Raw genomic sequence first — 19,844 nt, 5'->3', positions numbered from 1 at the left:
TGATCGGAATTTATAGTTAAGTCAACGACTTTGTCAGAATTTATTGATTAAATATTATCGTTTAGTTAACAACAAATAAAATGCATTTGCTTGTATGCTGAATACTATATGTAGGTATCCTAAATTTTATTACGTACGAAATAAATTTACTTCCATAATATAATGTCACAGTATAAAAAATAACCACTGATGCAATTAATACCTTTGGCATATTGTCTCGAACATGATATTTCTAAACGTATTACTCTGTCTAGACGACATTTAATTCTTTAGATTAGACGATAATAATTGTAATAATATACGAGCAATATTTATAAAAACATAGATTTATGCCTTTCATATTTTTCTCTAATCCTAAACGCCTACAAAGGCGCTAAATACTAACGTGGGAGAGCCCTCACGTGCCACATTATGTCTCTACCAATACATTATCTGTAGTATCAACTATCGTGCTAATATTTGACGTTTACAGATGGACAGTTATAATAATGATTATCTAATGAAGTTTTCGGTCAAAGTAGCAATCTAAAAAGATTCGTTGTTCTCTTTATATAAAGATATGAGAAAAGAATTTGTAGATTAAAAAAGGGCTCATCATCATCACATCAGCTGTTAACTGACCACTGCTGAACTTAGGCCAGTAGTTGCCACAATTGGCAAACGGGTTGGCAAAAGAGGGTTACATTATCTTAAGGCAATACGAACTAATATTATTTAACAAAGCAAGACTTTGTACAAGTTACTTGAAGAGGCCTCTGTCTCAGTCATATTTCCATTGTTGAGCAATAGCAGCTTTTTCGGTTTGTAGCATAAAATATGATATTGAAATTACAGGATACAGATGCATAACACCTTAGTTCTCAGGAATGACAACACAAGGGTATCTTGGGCAGAGTTTTTATAAAATCCATAATGCTGTTCACATCTATAGTATATAATTATTAATTTTCATTAGGTAAGCGACTTTTTTATAAAAAAAACAAACTCAGCATCTTACACATATAGCTCTTTGTTCGTGTACTGACATTATTGATTAATCATGTTCAAATTATATAATTTCTATTATTCTCGCTAACATTGGCACCATACCTCGTGGGTGATTAACTCGCAGCTATCAGATGGTTAATATTATGTAGGTATACTTTGCACACAATTTCTTGTGTCAGGATATTATATTAATACTCTCTTCTAATAGTGATACTTCGTCGATGTGTTGGAGTGAATTTTACCTCATATGTTTTTATATAGTAAAATATTAAGATGTAACAACTTCCTGCTCAAAATATAATTTATATTTATGTATGTGTTATTTATTTTGTATAGGTATATATTATTAGTTATTTTCTTTATCTATCTCAATTATGAAATAACGCGTTCGTGATTCCCTGTTCATCTCAAAGATTGACTGATAGAGAATGCTACTAGTATTAAGTTCGCCTTTTGTATCGTGTTTTATATTTATTGATATTGACTTTTTATCCAATATATGTATTTCATCTATGTTATTTGAGATAGATAGAAATATTTGAGTTTCAATGGCTTCTATTTTCACATATACCTCTAGTTTAATACACTTTAATACCTATAACCCGGGGGAAAAGGGATAGTAATGGAGACTAAGAATCCCATTGCTAGCAATATACCTAACCAGGTCGACCTCATCGCGGTTCCCCCTGGAAACTTTAGTCTCTCTAATTTAGAATTATTTTTTTGTGAATGAATTATATGAACTAAATCAAGGGACCTATATTACAACTCAAAACCTATTTTGTATATTTTGTATTTTAGGTCATTGTCCCTGGACAATTGTTACTTTTCATGAAGCCATACAAATGCAACGATGCATTTAACTAAATCTTTAATCTATCTCTAGGAATAATGTAAAAATAAAGATCAATATTATAATTAAATAAAAGTAAATAGAAACTAGACTATTTATGTCATAAACATAGAATATTTATTTATTTATATAAATTAAACGTAAAGGAGACAATTTTTGTCTTTACTGGTATTTATTATTCTGAATCATAATAAACTATCACATCAGGGCCAATATATCAATTTAGGTATTATGCTTTTTCTAAGCATTTCCAATAATGTCATCATTTCTCCTTTAACGACACCTACCGGAAAGTCAGAGATCATTTATTCTACGCCGAGACCACACGGCATACTTCCAATATATAAGGTTTTAATAAAATATTTTGTATGCACACGATTTTTATCCCTGATGGGTAGCCAGATTTATTTCATGATCAATTACTGTTCTGGCTTTTTGTGTCACAAAGGATTGTTAGAATCTACTCGTAATATGCTAGCGAGCGAGCCTAACTGCTCGCCTCGTGACTCTTTTTACTTTAAGTTTAGCACTGTTTTCCATCGTAGACGTATTGATCGCAAATTGCTATTATTAGAAGATTTTAGCGTCGGCCAAATTCGGATTCACTAATTTTAGGGTCTATAAGATAAGACTGCTATTCGGCAGACTAGACCTTTAATATTGTTTTTTTTTTCAACAGTCGCCACACTTAGCAGGCGGATTAGTAGTCGAAATTAAGCTTTGGTGACGTTTTTAAGAGAGATGCTGCTGTCCACCCTTCAACCAATAAATTCCCTTCCATAGTCCCCTCTTACGACTCCCACGGGAAAGAAAAGGATGGACAATCCTACATCATCAGAGCCTAACTATGTTTGTTTTATTTTTCAACAGTCGCCACACTTAGCAGGTGGATTAGCAGCCGAAATTAATCTTTGGTGACGTTTTTAAGAGAGACGCTGCTGCTCATCCTTCAACCAATAAATTCCCTTCCTTAGTCACCTCTTACGACACCCACGGGAAAGGAAAGGATGGACAATCTTACATCATCAGAGCCTAACTATGGTTGCCAACGCATCTGCCAGGGGGAAAAGGGATTGTTAATGATGGAGACTGAGAATCCCATTGCTAGCAATATACCTAACCAGGTCGACCTCGCGGTTCCCCCTGGAAACTATCATGGTTAATTCCTGATGAATTCATCATGATGAGCTAACTGGCCTGTTTTCATTCTCATCTATAACCCTTCACTGGTGTTCTGCCAGCATATACCGTCAGCGCAGGCAGAGTTAACATTCCATTTTCACCCATCAAAAAAAAACCGTCTACTAAGTGTGAAAATTACTGGCAAAATCGTCTAATATGTGGAGGCTTATATTCAGCAGTGGACAGATAATGGCTGATATGATGAATGTTATGTATTTAATGGTTTAATACAAACCTAATAAAGAAAAAGCGATAATTAGCGAAATATTAAGGGAGAATAATGCACGAGAAGCAATCGAGAATGTGACTGTAACGACACAATAAGACATTAAATAAGTCGCTAAGATTGTGAACACGCCTCAAAGGCAGTTAACCCGTGGCCATCATACAGTAAATATCATACGCTTTGTTATCTACCCCGGCTGTAAGGGTTCATGTAATTGCGTTAGCTTCTGAACAGCAAACATTCGTTATATTAATGTCTTAATTACGTCATTAAGTAGGTCTAATTAAGGCACTGCGGCCGAGAGATAGAAAGTTTTATTTTTATAGTGTCTTTGTCTTCGAAATTTAAAGTTCTTTTATCCTATAGCCACTTTTTAGTACCATTGTTTTTTAATGAATATTAATGGTAACAGTGCAAGCGTTGGATAAGGTTTTACAGCGATCCGGGATTTTCAAGATAGAATTTCAGCTCTAAACCTTTGAATTGTCAAAATTCATTTTTTTTCGAGCAGTACTTGTTTTACAGCTACACCGGGCGCGTACAGAGGCGAATTCAGAAGGTACTCCAAGCCGTCGAGAAGGAAGCGATGTAATACCGACTCTTACCGATGATTGTACAAGCCCAAGAGCGCCAGAGTGGCTCGGACCTCGGCTTAGGTCGCTACAATCCGTACTCCGTCGAGGTACTAAAAGTCGGTTGGGTATTGAGGGGAGAAGTGTAGGCGAGTTGTGCTCAGATGCGTACCTGATTATGCATGAACGGTGTGATAGGTGTCTTCGTCCCCTCCGGCAGGGACGATGTAAATTTTGCGAGTGTGCACGCATGTGTGACGAAGTTCCGCGAAAGGGGGAAAGGGAAGAAAGTATTTGCTAATATGGTTGGATCATCTGGGTCCAAGAGAACGTGCCTCGGGTGATGAAATCGGGAACAAAATGCATATTTTACATGAAGTACTTTCGAAAAGCGGACCGATCGATAAGCTACATCTAGAAGAGAAATTCTTAATAAAAGATGTCGGCACCATCACACAATATTATCAATGGTATCATAATACATAAATAATTATTTTTCTAAAAGCAACTTCAAAGAGGCAATATGCATTTGACGCGCGAGAATTTATTTGTTTGCTACGTTTTCTCCGAGATTTCTAAGTATATTTTTATGATTTATTTTTAATTCGGTACAAAAAGCTCATGAATTGATTCGCCAAATTGTTATATACTATACTGGATTTTTTATGATATTATGGCTTATTTAAAAATTTCTGGTTCTTTTAAACTTGAGGATAATTCTGAAATCATTATAATCTTTTTAAATGAGTATTAAACTAGTTAAACAGAATTTTTTTTTCAAAAAAAAAGAAGACAAAAAAAAATGTTTGGATGCGTAAAGCACAGGGCCGTACAAAGTGACGCACTTTGGGAGGGACCTATGTTCAGAAAACGATTGCAGTAGGTTGATGATGATGGTGAAAAAAAATTTAGAGCTCCCATATTAATTTGACAACTGGAAACGCCATGTCAGTATGGGAGATACGAGATATTTCGAGTCACGTTTCGGCAAAAAAATATTTAATAACACTCAACTGAATACTCTAAACATATGCTAATAAATTTGATTTCTTTCTGTATATGTGTAGCAACGTGAATTTATTTCTTCTTAATTGCTTCTAAACAGTTTTCTAATGTAAGTCTATTTGGCAGCGATTTTGTCTTCGGGGCTCTAGGTTTGCCAAATGGGACTGTTTAATTGCTATTTGGGTCAACGCAAAGATACTTCAAAACGCTTGATTTTTCGAAGCACGAAACATAAAATCTTTTCTCTTTAAACTTAAGAATAATGAGATTTTTCTTACATGCTCGTATCAGTTTGATTTCATTGATTTTTAACGCTATTTATTATGTCTGGGTTTCTTTATATTATATTTAAATTTGATAGTGATAACGTCGTTTACATTTAAATTTTTATCCATATCAACCGTTGTCTACTGTTGAACGTTGTAAGCTTCCCACTATTAGGGAATTTTGCTAAAAGTTGCCACGTTTGGCAGGCGAATTGGCAACCGTAGTTAAGCTTTGGTGATATTTTAAGAGGAACTCTGCAGCTCATCTCTTGATCATTTAGTTTCCCTAGTTACCCCTTACGGTACCTACGAGAAACGAAGAGGTAGTCTATACTATGCCGGGACGCCATAAAAAGATCATAAAGTATTTTTAATTATAAATATATAATTTATGTTTACCTGCAAATGACTCGTAAGTGTCAGATGATCTGTCTCCACTAGTACACCGCCTCTGACTTCGTCGAGTGACACGGTACTGTTTCCTCTATACCAATGCATTTCAGGCACGATGTCTCCAGGATGCAAATGGAGTATTGAACACTTCAACGACAAGGTTTCACCGCTCTCTAAGAAAGCCTCTTTGCTCATTCTTATTTCCGGCGCTGTGAACATACGTTATACAGATATTATGAATGCCTTCGCTGAAGATTGTTTCGGGGAAATCGTTCTATGAAGCGGAATCTTGAAGACTCTTTAAGCGAGATACGTTTGGGACGCCATCCGGAAATAATGTACTAATAGTGGAATGCGGTTAAGAAAATTTAATATTGTACGGGAAATACAAGTAGTATGAAACAAGTTACTATGCAATTCCTATGCTACTATCTAGTGTCACCAAAATGAAGATAATTTTATTAATATTTTGATATTTTATTACAGTTAAGAAGGCTATTTTGTATTGCAATCATAAAAGACAAAGACAAAACACTTCGTATAGATAAACTAAGATCATTATTGACTTAAATATAAAGTTTTATATACATACTAATATGTTTTGATATAGTTTAACATTTATATGAATTTTGTGATATAGTTTTATGTACTTACGATGTACAATTAATTTAAAACGTCTTATCATAGGCGGATGTGTAGATACATGGCAGCAGTATATACCAGAGTCCTGAACTTTGGCATCTGATAATGATAATCTCCAATTGTCACCTGCTACATCCATTCTGTATCTGTGAATATAGAATATTAGTAAGTAAAGTAACTAATAAACAATAAGAGTATGGGCTAAGTGATGTAACCGTGAAGCAGCTGTGTTTGCATGGCTGTGTTTCGGTTTGAAGGGTGGGATATGGCGTGAATTTACTGGGTACAGAGGAATAACACCTGAGTCCTCAGGAATGGCAACGCATGGGGGTATCATGGGTGAAACAGTATACTCTGTTATGTCCATGCTACTGCTCATGTCTATAGGCGACGGTTACCACTTTCCATCAGGTGGGCCGTCAGTTTGTTTGCCATTCTAAGTTGTATAAAAAAAAAAATGTAACTCAGAAGGTATGACTTATCGTTGATACGATTCTGATGGACATGAACATTTTATTTGTTAATGTACATTTACAATATGGAGTACATTTATTAAAATCAAATATATATAATTTAAATAAACTTAGTTTTATCACGTCTTCAAATATGCTAAATATAATTTAGGATTTTGTTTTAGAAATTGACAAAATTAATATGGGATTGACACAAGAACATATAAAGTACATTACGTAAAATATTTATCAAAGTCACTTCAGAATTGCATAAAGTATGGTGTAACTTCCCATACAAAAACATCATTGACATTAAAATCGAACACTTTTTGAGGTAAATTAACAATGTAATCAACTCGAGCCTTATACTCGTATTGTTCGATCTTAGTAAATAAATTATCCTTTACTAATATATTGTAGGTAATAAGATCCTAAGCTCGATTTTAATCAATATTATCCACAATTTCCTTATTTCAGTATTTGTTATCCACTATTGAACATAAACTACCATATGGAACGGTTCAGTCTTTCCTGCATCTATTAATTCCTTGTATGTATCTTAAATATATTTGAGGCTATTTCTTGCAATGTCTATGTACAGTATAGGCTGTTTATAGGAGAGCTTCTATGATCTTCAAATACTATTATTAATTCAACTTTTTCATACCTATAATCCGCAGTGTGTGTATCTAGATCTAAAGTAAGTAATTCTAAATTTTCCTCATCAGACACTCTAAGCCATGAAACCTGTAACAAGAAACAATTATATTTATTATAGGCAGTAAAAATATATTTAACAATATATGACATTAAGCTCGTCCTTGTACAAAGTTTTATTGCGCAATAAAGAATAAAAATAAATTATATTATCAATTTTAAAAAAATATGTCTTATGTAACACTGTGTAGGAGAATTTATCAAATGTATTATTATAGTTTTCTAAGCATCTGTTATCAATATTTGGAACAATTAAAATTTCTATGCCTTAAACGATTTCAAAAAGGATTAAATTCTTAAACAACATCTTTGCATTTCTTTTTTTGTGTACTTTTATTTTATTAATTTTAATAATAAATTTCGCATATGATGCAGTTTGATTTCTTGTTAATACCATCAGTTTTATTATGAATGAAGTCGTTGTTATTTTACTGCGTAGATTCTTATATTATTTTAAAATTTTCTTTGAGTTTAGTGTCTATAGTTTTTATTACCATTTTATCTCTTAGCGACGTTACTTTACAGTCGAATATGACTGTTGAGCCAGTATCTGCATCGAGTATCGTGTCATCAGACTCCTCTCCTTCAAATGACGGTGGTTTGAATCTGAAACAATAAATATTTTTTACTGACTTCATCATTTCTTTATTCAAGGTTTTAATAAGGTTGACGATCAGAAAGCATACTTGGTATTCTCAGAATTATTGGAATTTTCTATCAATCAACTGTTAAGATGTAATTTGGATTATGGATAAATATTTATTAGTATTATAAATGTAAAAGTGAGTTTTTTTTTTTTGTTACCGTAATTACTTAATTAATCACAATGAAATTTGGTATATACGTGCTATATAGAATAGAGAAGTATACTAGAATAGAGAGAGAAGAGGCTACTTTTGTCCTGTTCTGTAAACATATCCCGGTCACGCCATGCTGTCGCGTGTGAAAGTTTATAATTTATATTTTTTTACAATACAGATAATTTATATATTAACCATTATCTGTTTATTAAGAGTTCTTCAATTGGATATGACTGTATTTAGAGTTTATTCGTCTTTATTGCATTAACATCAATGCAAATTATTTTGATGTGTTTTATTTATTCTATTATCTCTGTTTTTAGTACTTATCTTTCTTATTTGCTTTTTAAGACATGTTACATTATGTAGTAAATATTTTATTGATTGGTATTTGATCTCCAATTTATTATAGTTCAATACAGGCGTATTATGGTTTTGTTCCGCTAATCGTCTCTTACGATATCATGGAGATGAAGAGGAATGGCCTCTTTTCTGTTGTTAATCCTTACCGCATTGATAGCGGATAAGAATATAGACAACTTTTGTAGAAATAAGATATTTTTCTGAAGTATATATTATGTAATATACTATACAGATTAATACAGAAAACATAGAAGCCGCAAAACAATTAGCAGTTTATCTAAAATATTATACTAATGATACTGAATATTTTTTCTGAATTTTTCAAAACATAGGTCGATGAATGACGAAATATTTAAAAAAATATAGTCTTCTAATTTATCTCTGAAAGGGGAATTAATAATTTAAATTTCAGTTTCATTTAACTAAAAAAAACTTTTGGAATTATTACTGTTTTTATGTGATACAAAGACAAATTAGCACTTTTGCCTTTAAAATGTTAAAATAACAGTAAAAATAAGAGATAAGAATTAATGCAATCATTTAGGTCTTCATCATCATATCAGCTTTGAACTGTCCAATGTTGAACGTAAGCCTCCCCCAAGGAGGGTTTTGCTAGTAGTTACCACGCTTGGCAGAAGAATTAGCAACCGCAGTTAGACTTTGGAGATATTTTAAGAGATACGCTGCTGCCCATCCCTCGCCCTCTCTTACAACACCCACGGGAAAGGAAAAGGTTGGCCTATTCCATACCGGGACTAAACGGAAAGACCATACTAATTTACCTGACAAAAAAATACAGTGCTAAAATGTATAAGTTAATAGTAAATGTAACTTGAATACGATTATAAATATAAATATTTTTATTTTAAACATTTCCTCAGCCAAATTCAGCCACCATCTTTGATTACCTTTGTAAACGGTGAAGATAATGCTTTGTTTGTCTTATATAGCCACGCGCGTACCCCTTCAAACAATCTCAGATACCCTTGGGGGTACGCGTACCGCTAATTAGGAGCCATTGCAGTAGAAGGCAATTAAAATTAAGTAAGAGGGTAATTGAACGGAGAATTTTATAATTAGATTATGTTATGGAGTAGAATAGAAATGCCTAATCCAACTCGAATATACACGTATTATAGATGTATTATAATGTAAAAATCTTTTATATTTGTTTATTTATTATTTGATTTATTTCCTAATTCATCGTTTTGTGTATAGGTATTTAATTTAAATTGAGACTAATCTAAAATAAGCATATTAGATATCATTATAATCTAGTTTAGGAGTTATATACAGCAAATTTAGTTTTTTTTTTATTTTGCATGTCTAATTATGACGAAATATGTGGACTTATACCTATTGTTTATTGATAAATGTTTCTTATAAATATTTATTGATTAACTTAATAAATACAAGGAAGGAGGGGAAGAGGGAGACTGAGGCATAGTTACCATCAAGCAGATTAAGGAAGGAGTTGATGTCGTGTCGTATTAATAGGTGAAGAGACTCGTTGAAAATCGTAGTGAGTGGCAAGAGCTCCGCCGACAAGAGCGCAGCTCTTAAATAGGATAGATAACTTAATCAATAGTGATAAGAATAGAAACAAAAAAAAATAGAAATAATTTTAAAATGAAGACATTAAATCCATATTAATACTATAAATGTGGAAGTATTTTTAATTGTATGTTACCTCTTTACTGCTTAACGGCTTAACCAATCACTATGGAATTTGGTACACACATATCACCAGAGGAAGAATTTCTACAAAAGTCGATTGCTTGGGTACCTCTGTCGCATTCGTGTTTCTACCGTGAAGCAGTTGTGTTTGCATGACTGTGTTTCGGTTTGAAGGGTGGGATATGGCGTAAATTTACAGGGTACAGAGGAATAACACCTGAGTCCTCAGGAACGGCAACGCATGGGGGGTATCATGGGCGAAACAGTATACTCTGTTATGTCCATGTTACTTCTAATGTCTATAGGCGACGGTTACCACTTTCCATCAGGTGGGCCGTCAGCTTGTTTGCCATTCTAAGTTGCATAAAAAAACATACAATATGAGATGGAGAAGAATATAGGCTATTCTTTTCCCAATCGGTGAACATATCTTATTCATACGGATGAAAAAAAGTACAAACTGGTATTATATAAATTATATAAAAGAAAGAAATTCAAGTAATCAAGTAAAAAATGTTTGCAAATCTTGGTTATATTAGATTAAGCTAAGAGAGATAAGAGAGATAAAGATAGTGTAATTATGAATATGTCTGTAATATATGAATAATTTCTTTATATCTTCCAAAGACATGAAAAAAAGAATAAGTATAATAAATAATCTGGGTTACTAAGCGTTTAAGATCTATTTTATTGAATTATATACCTACCTTAGATGTACAGATCCAAAATACTCAATAACCACTAAGAATAATGACCTATTTTTTCTTTGAAAAGACTTTCTAGAGAAAGGTCATACTCTTGTAATCCTAACCCATTCAGAGGACTCAAGAAAGAGGTAAACAATTCTATGCCTAAACAAGTTTACGCTTCTGACTTATTCAAGGAAAACGGCCTTTATTCTTTATAATTAGGACACAAAATCCGTCACATTTTGCATTAGAGAGACTGAGATATGTCTTTTTATATAGAAACGGCGAAGTGATTGTTCTCTAGTCACTGAAATAAATCCTATATATAAATTGAAGTGTAAATAAATTTAGACACCAGTTGTACTGCAGATGTCGTTTGCGTAGCGTGTAATTGAATCTTTTCGTGGAATAGAAATAATTTCCCGATGTCTTTTTTTTAATTAAATTATATAAGAAATCGACCTTTTATTTTTTTTTTATTTTTACCTTTTCAATCAGTATTTCTAAATTTAAACTTGGAATTTATAATCAACTTTAAAAAGGTAGAGATGCTCAATTCGTTTATTGCTTAATGTTCGTTGCCTCATAACTCCTTCAGTTAAAAATCTATTTGGAAAATTTTGTTTTTTTTCTATCTGAAAGGATAACAGATTGGTTCTAAAGAAATTGAATCAAAATCGTTTCAATAGTTTAGCTCGAAAATCAAATAACTAGGTTTTTCCATAATTAAAGATTTTTTTGTGGACACGATCTTAATATCTTACTTATTTCAGCCACCAAACAGTATATTTGTATACTGAGTTACAGATGATTGGTAAAATGACAATATAATAGTGAAATTACTGGATATTTAGTAGAGGGAGACTTTGTACAAAAGTCGTTTGCTTGGGTACCTCTGTCGGATTTGTGTTTCTACCGTGAAGAAGCTAGTTTGCATGGCTGTTTCAGTTTAAAGGTTGGGATATGGCAGTGAATTTACAAGGTACAGAGGAATAACACCTGAGCCCTCAAGAATGGCAATGGCAAATGCAAGGGGGGTATCATGGGCGAAACAGTATACTCTGTTATGTCCATGCTACTGCTCATGTCTATAGGCGACGGTTACCATTTTCCATCAGGTGAGTCGTCAGATTGCTTGCCATTCTAAGTTGCATAAAAAAAGTTACTGGATATAAGAGAATGTTGAAGTCTCAGTTTAGGACTATTAATACATAACACTATGCACATATTTGGATATACACTCCTATATATTATTATATTTTTTTTAAATTTCTAGAAAATTCACATCTCCCCTCTTAAGGAGAGGAGATGGCAAACTAACCCCCGGCAGAAGCACAGTCGGCCGGGGTTCAGGGCCCCAGGGAGAGAAACCGGCGTACAATGCGGGCAGAATCTAAGAGCACCGCTTTCTGCATCTTTCCCGAGAGTGAGCCATATTATTATTATTATTTATATGTTATTATTTACAATTTCTGTATGTTTATTTTCTTAGTATACAATGTATTTGGCATTTATGCTCAATTCGATTTTATCTTTTACACAACTTTTGTGCACTATCATCGTGAACAATTCTTGTTGAATTCGTCACGATGGGCCAACTGACCTGCTTCGTCCTCACCTATCATCCTTCACTGGTGCCCCGCCGATGTATACCGATAGCGCGGGCGGGGATACCATTCCATTATCACCCATTAAAAAAAAAACTTTTGTGCACTAGATTACCCGTTATTCGGCTGAATTTCTTTCGGAAATGTCCCTTATATTGTAGGCATTCATAAGCTAGGGTAACCGCTTATAATCAGGTAGACTGTACAACTGTTTGCCACCTCAGTGTTATAAAAAAAAATGAAAAATTAAAAAAGCAATATTTCTTTATTATAAAACGTAAATATCCAAGGTTGTTTATTCCTATATTTAAATTTAAATAAAAATTAAATATCTAAATATGTGTTCTGAATAAAAACTAATAATGCTATTGATTCAATATGATTTTAATTTGTCCTCAATGAACTCCAGCTCCGAGGCTTGGATTATGTTATTTATAAATACATTACACATTTTTATACCATTAAAAAATCACTCAGAAAGAACAAATTTGTAAACTTTATTATAACAACTTATAATTTTGCTATTATAATTTCGTTTGATATTACTTTTACACGAAAGTAAACCTAAAGAATAATAGCGGTATAGCTGAAAATACATATTACTATTCACTGTTATTTCTATTATAAATATATGGAAAAGAGGGCATGAAATATTCAGAATAATACCGTGGAAGCTGATATTTCCCAGATCTCGAGGAATGGATGAGATGCGGGCAGAAATCGACATTCAAGTGAAATCGTTAGGAACGAATATTTTGAGCATTTGTGAAAATAACTAACGCGAAATGTGAGAATCTTGGATCATAATATTTCTAGATAGAGTGTCGAATATCGGAAATCTTATCATAAACAGTCAACCAATAGTAATGATTGGACGAAGTGCAATTATTTTTATTTTGTTTTTTTTTAGAACACTTGGTAAACGAGTGTGTGGATTATCTAATAGTAAATAATGAACATAATTTTGTTTATAAAAATTTCCGTGCCTTTTCAAAATTATTATGATTTCGAGAATGTCTTATCTTTATACAAAAAAAATACATAAATAAATATATATATATATATATATATATATATATATATATATATATATATATATATATATATATATATATATATATATATATATATATATATATATATATATATATATTATAAAACATTTAATAAAAGTGAATCAGAACCGTTACTTAGTCTATGGGAAGCTATTATTAGGCTCCTATTTTTAGCAGTGAACAGATAATGGCTGAGATGTGGATGATGATAATAATAATAAAACATTTTAAAAGAAGAACTAACATAATTAAAAATATTTTTAATTATATTATTTATTCTAATGATTAAATCCGGATCTTTTTACACACATTGTCTTAGCAGTATACCAATTTATTGTAGCCTTAATGGTGTATATATATATATATATATATATATATATATATATATATATATATAGTACATATATATACCAAAGCACTATGAAGACGGCGCCAGAGTATTATATTATAGTATAAGTAACAGCAAATATTTACTAGAAGTCTACTAAGAAAATATATAAAACAAAAAATGTTTAAAACAAGAGAAAAAAGTTCTTAATAGATTACTTCAGATTGTGTCTGAGATTAAGTTTCTTTACGTTATAACATAATGGCGCCCCTATCGGATAAAATTGGCACTAAATTACTGAAGCTAAGCCCTACTGTAGTCAATGTTTTTTGTTGTATTTTTGGCTCAAATGCCTTTATTTACACAATACCTAGAAGCAGATTTATCTTGAGAATTCTTTGAATACTTATGTTGAACAAGAAGTCTTATTGGTAACAAAAAATACGGTTGAATGAAACTGTTTTATTCAAATGGGGTGAGTTGTAGCAGACGTGTCTTGACTGCAAACAACATGGCTGTCTATTACACCGTAACGGGGTACTTTTGATTCAAGACGCACTTTTAGAGTTTAATCTCACTTATGCAGGTAATAGATTGCTGTAAATTATCCATTTAAAAAGCAAGAAGGAATTTGCAACATCTCGTCTATACGAGATATAATCTAAGGTCCTTTGTCCTTTACTGGATTCATATTAATTTTAAATTTCCATATTTAAAATTTTAAACATCCAAATCACTATTTACCTTCACAGAATATATACACAATTCCACGTTCTAAAATCAAATATTTAAAATATAGCATAGATAGAGAAAGAGTAGGATATTTATGAAAGAAGTCATTTTACAGTATTTACGAAACAACTTGTGTGTGTAATTCACGATTGAAATAGATTTTTTTTTGCGGGACAAAAACAAAAAATTAAGTAAAGTAACTACATAATTATTGTTATTATTTATGTGTAAATATTTTAATCTAATTAATATATATAATATTTTCTTTTCAAGACTGTGATATTGGTTGTTAAAATGCTTAAATTCAAATTCATTTGTTTAAGAAACTTTAATTAATAAAATTAAATTAAAGTTTCTTAAATCTATAATTAATATTGTATTTAATAATTTTTATGAACATTGCAGTGTCCAAACATCTCTAAAGTCTAACTGCGATTGCCAACCCACCTGCCAAGTATGGCAACTACTGGCAAAACTCCCCAATGAGGAGTTATATATTCAGCAGTGGACAGTTAAAGGCTGATATAATGATGATGATGACCCAATAGAATGAAATGAAAAATAAAATTCTGTAAAAATTATATTATTCATTTTTTAAGTAAATTATATGATTCCTTTTTTAATTTAGATATTATCTTATTCATTATTATACATGGCACGATATCATACAAAATTACAATCACGATATCATAAAATAGCAAATGCAAATGCAATTGTTTGAAAACTTTAAATTTCTATGCACGTTCCATATCATGTGTCGCTTAAAAAACCTAACGGGGAAAAAGCATGGTTATAAGCAAATAAATCATACTATTTGAATAATTTTATTAAAACATACATCTCATTTGTATGGACTAAAGGACCACAGGTCATGAATTGTTTTTTCTATATATTCAATAATATATGTTTTTCCAAATTTAAAATAAAATTTAATTTCCAGAGGTAGACTTTGTACAAAAATCGATTGCTTGGGTACCTCTGTCCCATTCGTGTTTCTACCGTGAAGCAGTTGTGTTTGCATGGCTGTGTTTCGGTTTGAAGGATGGGATATGGCGTGAATTTACAGGGTACACAGGAATAACACCTGAGTCCTCAGGAATGGCAACACATGGGGGGTATCAAGGGCGAAACAGTATACTCTGTTGTGTCCATGGTACTGCTCATATCTATAGGCGACGGTGACCACTTTTCATCAGGTAGCTTGTTTGCCATTCTAAGTTGTATAAAAAAAAATGTTAAATAATTCCATTTTTGTGATTTTCTCTGAAATCTGGATGATGATCTCTGAGAAATGAGGGCTATATTTTTTTTTAATACTTCTTATTTTTTTTTAATTCTTCCACTAGTCTTTTTTGAAATATTCGATGGATATATAATATATTCTTGTAAATTTATTTCATGAACTTATAATGTAGAGCCTCAGTGTGCACACATATATTTACAACTAGTGACACGCCCTGGCTTCGCATGGTTAGTTACAAAGATAAATTATTATTTTATATTGTATATAATGTCCATGGTACTGCTTATGTCTATAGGCAACGGTTACCACTTTCCATCAGGTGGGCCGTCAGCTTGTTTGCCATTCTAATTTTCATAAAAAAAATATTTAGCTTTAATAAGCCAAAATCTTTATACTTTGGATTACGTTATTGTAATTTTTGTGGTGTTTTTATTGTTTTTTTTTTTTTAATAATATATAGCCTATATTATTCACTGGTAATGTTGCTTTCAACAACCATATTTTCAACTCTTTAATATTAGAATAAATAAAGATATTATTGTAGCAAATTGAAAGTGTCCAATATACAATTCCATACGTTTTATACTTTTTTTTTTGTTATAATAAAAAAATCATACAAACTCACTTTACAACCCTTTGGGATATTCATAATGCAAGAAAACGAAGGCACTTCGAGTGAAAAAATGGAATATCCATATGATATAAAGGCTATTATTTTCTGCCCGTCTTATAGGCTGATGAAAAACAGTTGATGGAAAAACCAAGTCGTGAAGTTCCTGATCAAAGCTCCAAAATGTATGCTGTAGGATACAGGGGGGAAACACAATTTTGCAGTGATCCATAAGTTATCGACTTTTGAAATCTTCAGAATTTGTAAAGAACCAAAGCAGGTACTGCTTTGATTCTTTAAGCTAAGTCTCTTTTTCATAAAAAATAAAAGCTCCTACAAACCGATTTTTATTGCAGTGTTTAGACACTGTCTTTTAAATAGAGAGTTTAGTACAAAAGAAAAAAAAAAAAAACAGAACACTCAATAGCTAAAACAGGTTTATGACATGTACTAAATTTTTAGGAATAAAGTGATTAGTCTTTAGGCATTTTGTGTTGTCAGTCTATGAGGAATTGAGAAGCAGGCGCGGATCCAGCCCTCAAAAAAGGCTGGGCGATAAACCATTCGAAAGTCGGCCAAGTGCGAGTCAGATTGTGAACTCGCCCTTGATCGATATAGTGTATTCAATCGTTCATTCATATTATCATACAAGGTAAATGGTAAATATAATTGTAAATCTACGTTATCTTTCAAGGTCACATAGTTTAAACCGACAACCGACGGGGAAGAAAGAATCTTGAGTTGTAAACACTTTGTAGTAAGAAAGCAACGTTAGCAAGCAACAGCAAGTAAGTAGACTTCCTTGCTATTACCAATAAGAATAAAAAGCATCGCTAGCTCTTTGCTATGGATATAAACACACGAAAACTTTATAAAATATTAAGAACATTTAATGGTTGAACCCATATCCATCCTATCCCATGCCCATCAAGCGTAGCTATAAACAGTTCGGGTTAACCGGGTTTCCAATAAAAATAATGAATCAGTTCACTTATTCAGGAGTTAGAATGTACAGATACACACACTAAGTATATGTGCTGGAATTGGTATTATTAATATCTTTTTTAAATATTTTATTTTACTAACAAAACACAAGTTGTTGACAAAGAAAATTAGTCGAAAACGTGAAATTAGACTATATATCAGAGTTTTTACTAACATGGTATCTCTCTAATGCGTCCTGTTAGAATGGGTCACTCAAAATTTTTTTGTCATTCGACTTATAATTATTTTGCAAAAATATTAAATTTCTCTAGTGAATAAGATATTAATGCTTTCAATTTCACTGTATATTAAATGAATAAATAAATAAGTAAATATATTGTTTTTTTATGGGTGGAAATGGAATGGTGACCTCGCCTGCGTTATCAGTATACGCTGGTGGGGCACCGGTAAAAGATGATAGGCGAGGATGAAAGCAGATAGGTTAGTCGATCGTAATAAATTCAACAAGAATTAACCACGATGGTTTTCAAGCGGAACACACACATAGTAATACTATACTTACTGGAATAGTAAGTATATGTAGTAATTGCTAATAAATGTTCAAGTCCATTACTAGTAATTCTGTTTCCCCCTCTGTATTATAATTAGGTGCATAAAAGCTATAGTGGAGATACAAAGTAACAAACATTTCGAATCTTCTCAGGAATAGTGATCCCATGAAGAACACCAGTATTCTGAGATATTTTTGTATGCAACTTAGAATGACAAGCTGACGGCCTATCTGATGGAAAGTGGTAACCATCGCCTATAGATATGAACAGTACCGTGAATATAAGAGTATACTGTTTCGCCCATGACACCTCCCATGCATTGCCATTCCTGAGGACTCAGGTTATAGATATCATATATATATGATGTCTACAAGTCATGTCTACAAGTAACAGTTCCCACATGTTGTCAGGTGAATTATTAGCTTATTTGCCAGTTTAAGTGTTATAAAGAAAAGATATACTTTATACTGTTTTTAAATGCGACCATTTTCTTTTTATATTACACAGCTATACATTTTGAGTACTTAGTTTATAGCAGTAGCTTTTTACATTTTATGATCTTGAGTAGAATCCCTTTTATGTTTATAGCGTGTACAAAATGTTTTTGTTTTTACATTTATACTAAAACAGCAATTTGATAAAGTTTCACAATTTTATTTTAATATCAGTGTATGTTAACGGAGCTTATGGCGGAGGGATAGGCAGTAGCGCTCCACTTAAAACAACATTAATAGGCAAACCGTGATTGCCAACCAGCCTGCCAAGCGTAGTAACTACAGGCAAAACCTCTTTTATGGGGGAGGCTATGTTCAGCAGCAGACAGTTAACGGCTGGTACATACAGCAAGCTGTTCGTGTAGTGCTGTTCGTACCCCAGCCTTGAAATACGCTTATGAATAAGACCTCCTATCAAATTTAAAACTATTCGGACATCGCCCAATTTAAAGTGTGAGTAAAGTCGACATTTGGGTATGTGGTCCCAGCATAGTACTATGTATAGACCCCTTCTCTTCAAGTAAGTGCCCTAAGAGGTAACTAAGGAAACTTAATGGTAGAGGGATGGACAGCAGCGTTCCGTTTTAAACATCACTAAAAACTCAACTGCTGTTGCCAACCCGCCTGCCAACCATGACAACTATTGGCAACACTTATGGAGTAGGTTTATGTTTAGCAGTGGCTAGTTAAATGCTATTATGTTTAAAGCCGATATAAATAATTACAATACAAAAAATATATGTTTTGAAATAAAAACTGATGTATATGTAATAGCCAATTTACTTGAGATGCCAGTTAAAGATGGCTGTTTTCTGTGTAACTAAGATGAAGCCGCGACGTCGTCGTGACGCAGCCACGTAACAAGCTCAAAACAAGAATTGTATATTCAAATTTTTTGCGATAAATACTGTTGTAATATTTCTATTCCAAGGACTTCAATTGTGGCAATACTAGTTATTTTGATGTCAAAATTGAACTAGTGAACCAATTTTTATAAAATTTCTTAGGGCCTAATTTGTAAGTATATCCTTTCAGATAAAAAAAACATTTTTCAAATTGGTTTAGAACTGACGGAGTTATGAAGTAACAAACAAAAAAATACATCCGAATTGAGAAACTCCTTATTTTTGATGTCGGTTGAAAATAAGAAATAATATTATTATTGTAGGTAAGTCCACATTCATTTTCAACCATATTGGTTCGCTATCTCGCTCATATTTAGTTCGCTATCCTGTTTTGGCAACAAGAACATTCCTAATTTAAGAATGTCACACACATGTGACATTGCCCGTAAATTAGTCACAACTTTACTTTCTAACTCACACATAAACACAATTCAAATATATTCTCAATTGTACGCCATATTTCTCTTCAACTTCATGAAACAAACTAAGTTCGTCCATATACCACCACTTGACCGACACGAACATATCTCACACTACCAAACCGCAAAAT

The 19,844-nt window shown here is 32.3% G+C and overlaps 1 protein-coding gene across 2 annotated transcripts in view; it reads right to left on the bottom strand.

Moving 5' to 3' along the window:
- The window catches only part of LOC128202065 (uncharacterized), a 100,752-nt gene that overhangs the window by 26,511 nt on the left and 54,397 nt on the right, over nt 1-19,844 (bottom strand). For both annotated transcript variants that reach the window (XM_052901015.1, XM_052901016.1), the window contains exons 4-7: nt 7,790-7,901; nt 7,246-7,325; nt 6,139-6,272; nt 5,491-5,693 (exon numbers count right to left, since the gene is read on the bottom strand). In XM_052901015.1, the coding sequence (XP_052756975.1) occupies nt 5,491-5,693; nt 6,139-6,272; nt 7,246-7,325; nt 7,790-7,901 (529 nt within the window). The remainder of the gene's footprint in view (nt 1-5,490; nt 5,694-6,138; nt 6,273-7,245; nt 7,326-7,789; nt 7,902-19,844) is intronic.

This window comes from Galleria mellonella, unplaced genomic scaffold (genome assembly GCF_026898425.1).
Source record: "Galleria mellonella isolate WM207_F2 unplaced genomic scaffold, CSIRO_AGI_GalMel_v1 utg1267, whole genome shotgun sequence".
NCBI lineage: Eukaryota > Metazoa > Arthropoda > Insecta > Lepidoptera > Pyralidae > Galleria > Galleria mellonella.
Note: the sequence above shows the minus strand (reverse complement) of the source record. Positions and strands in the feature narration are given on the sequence as shown.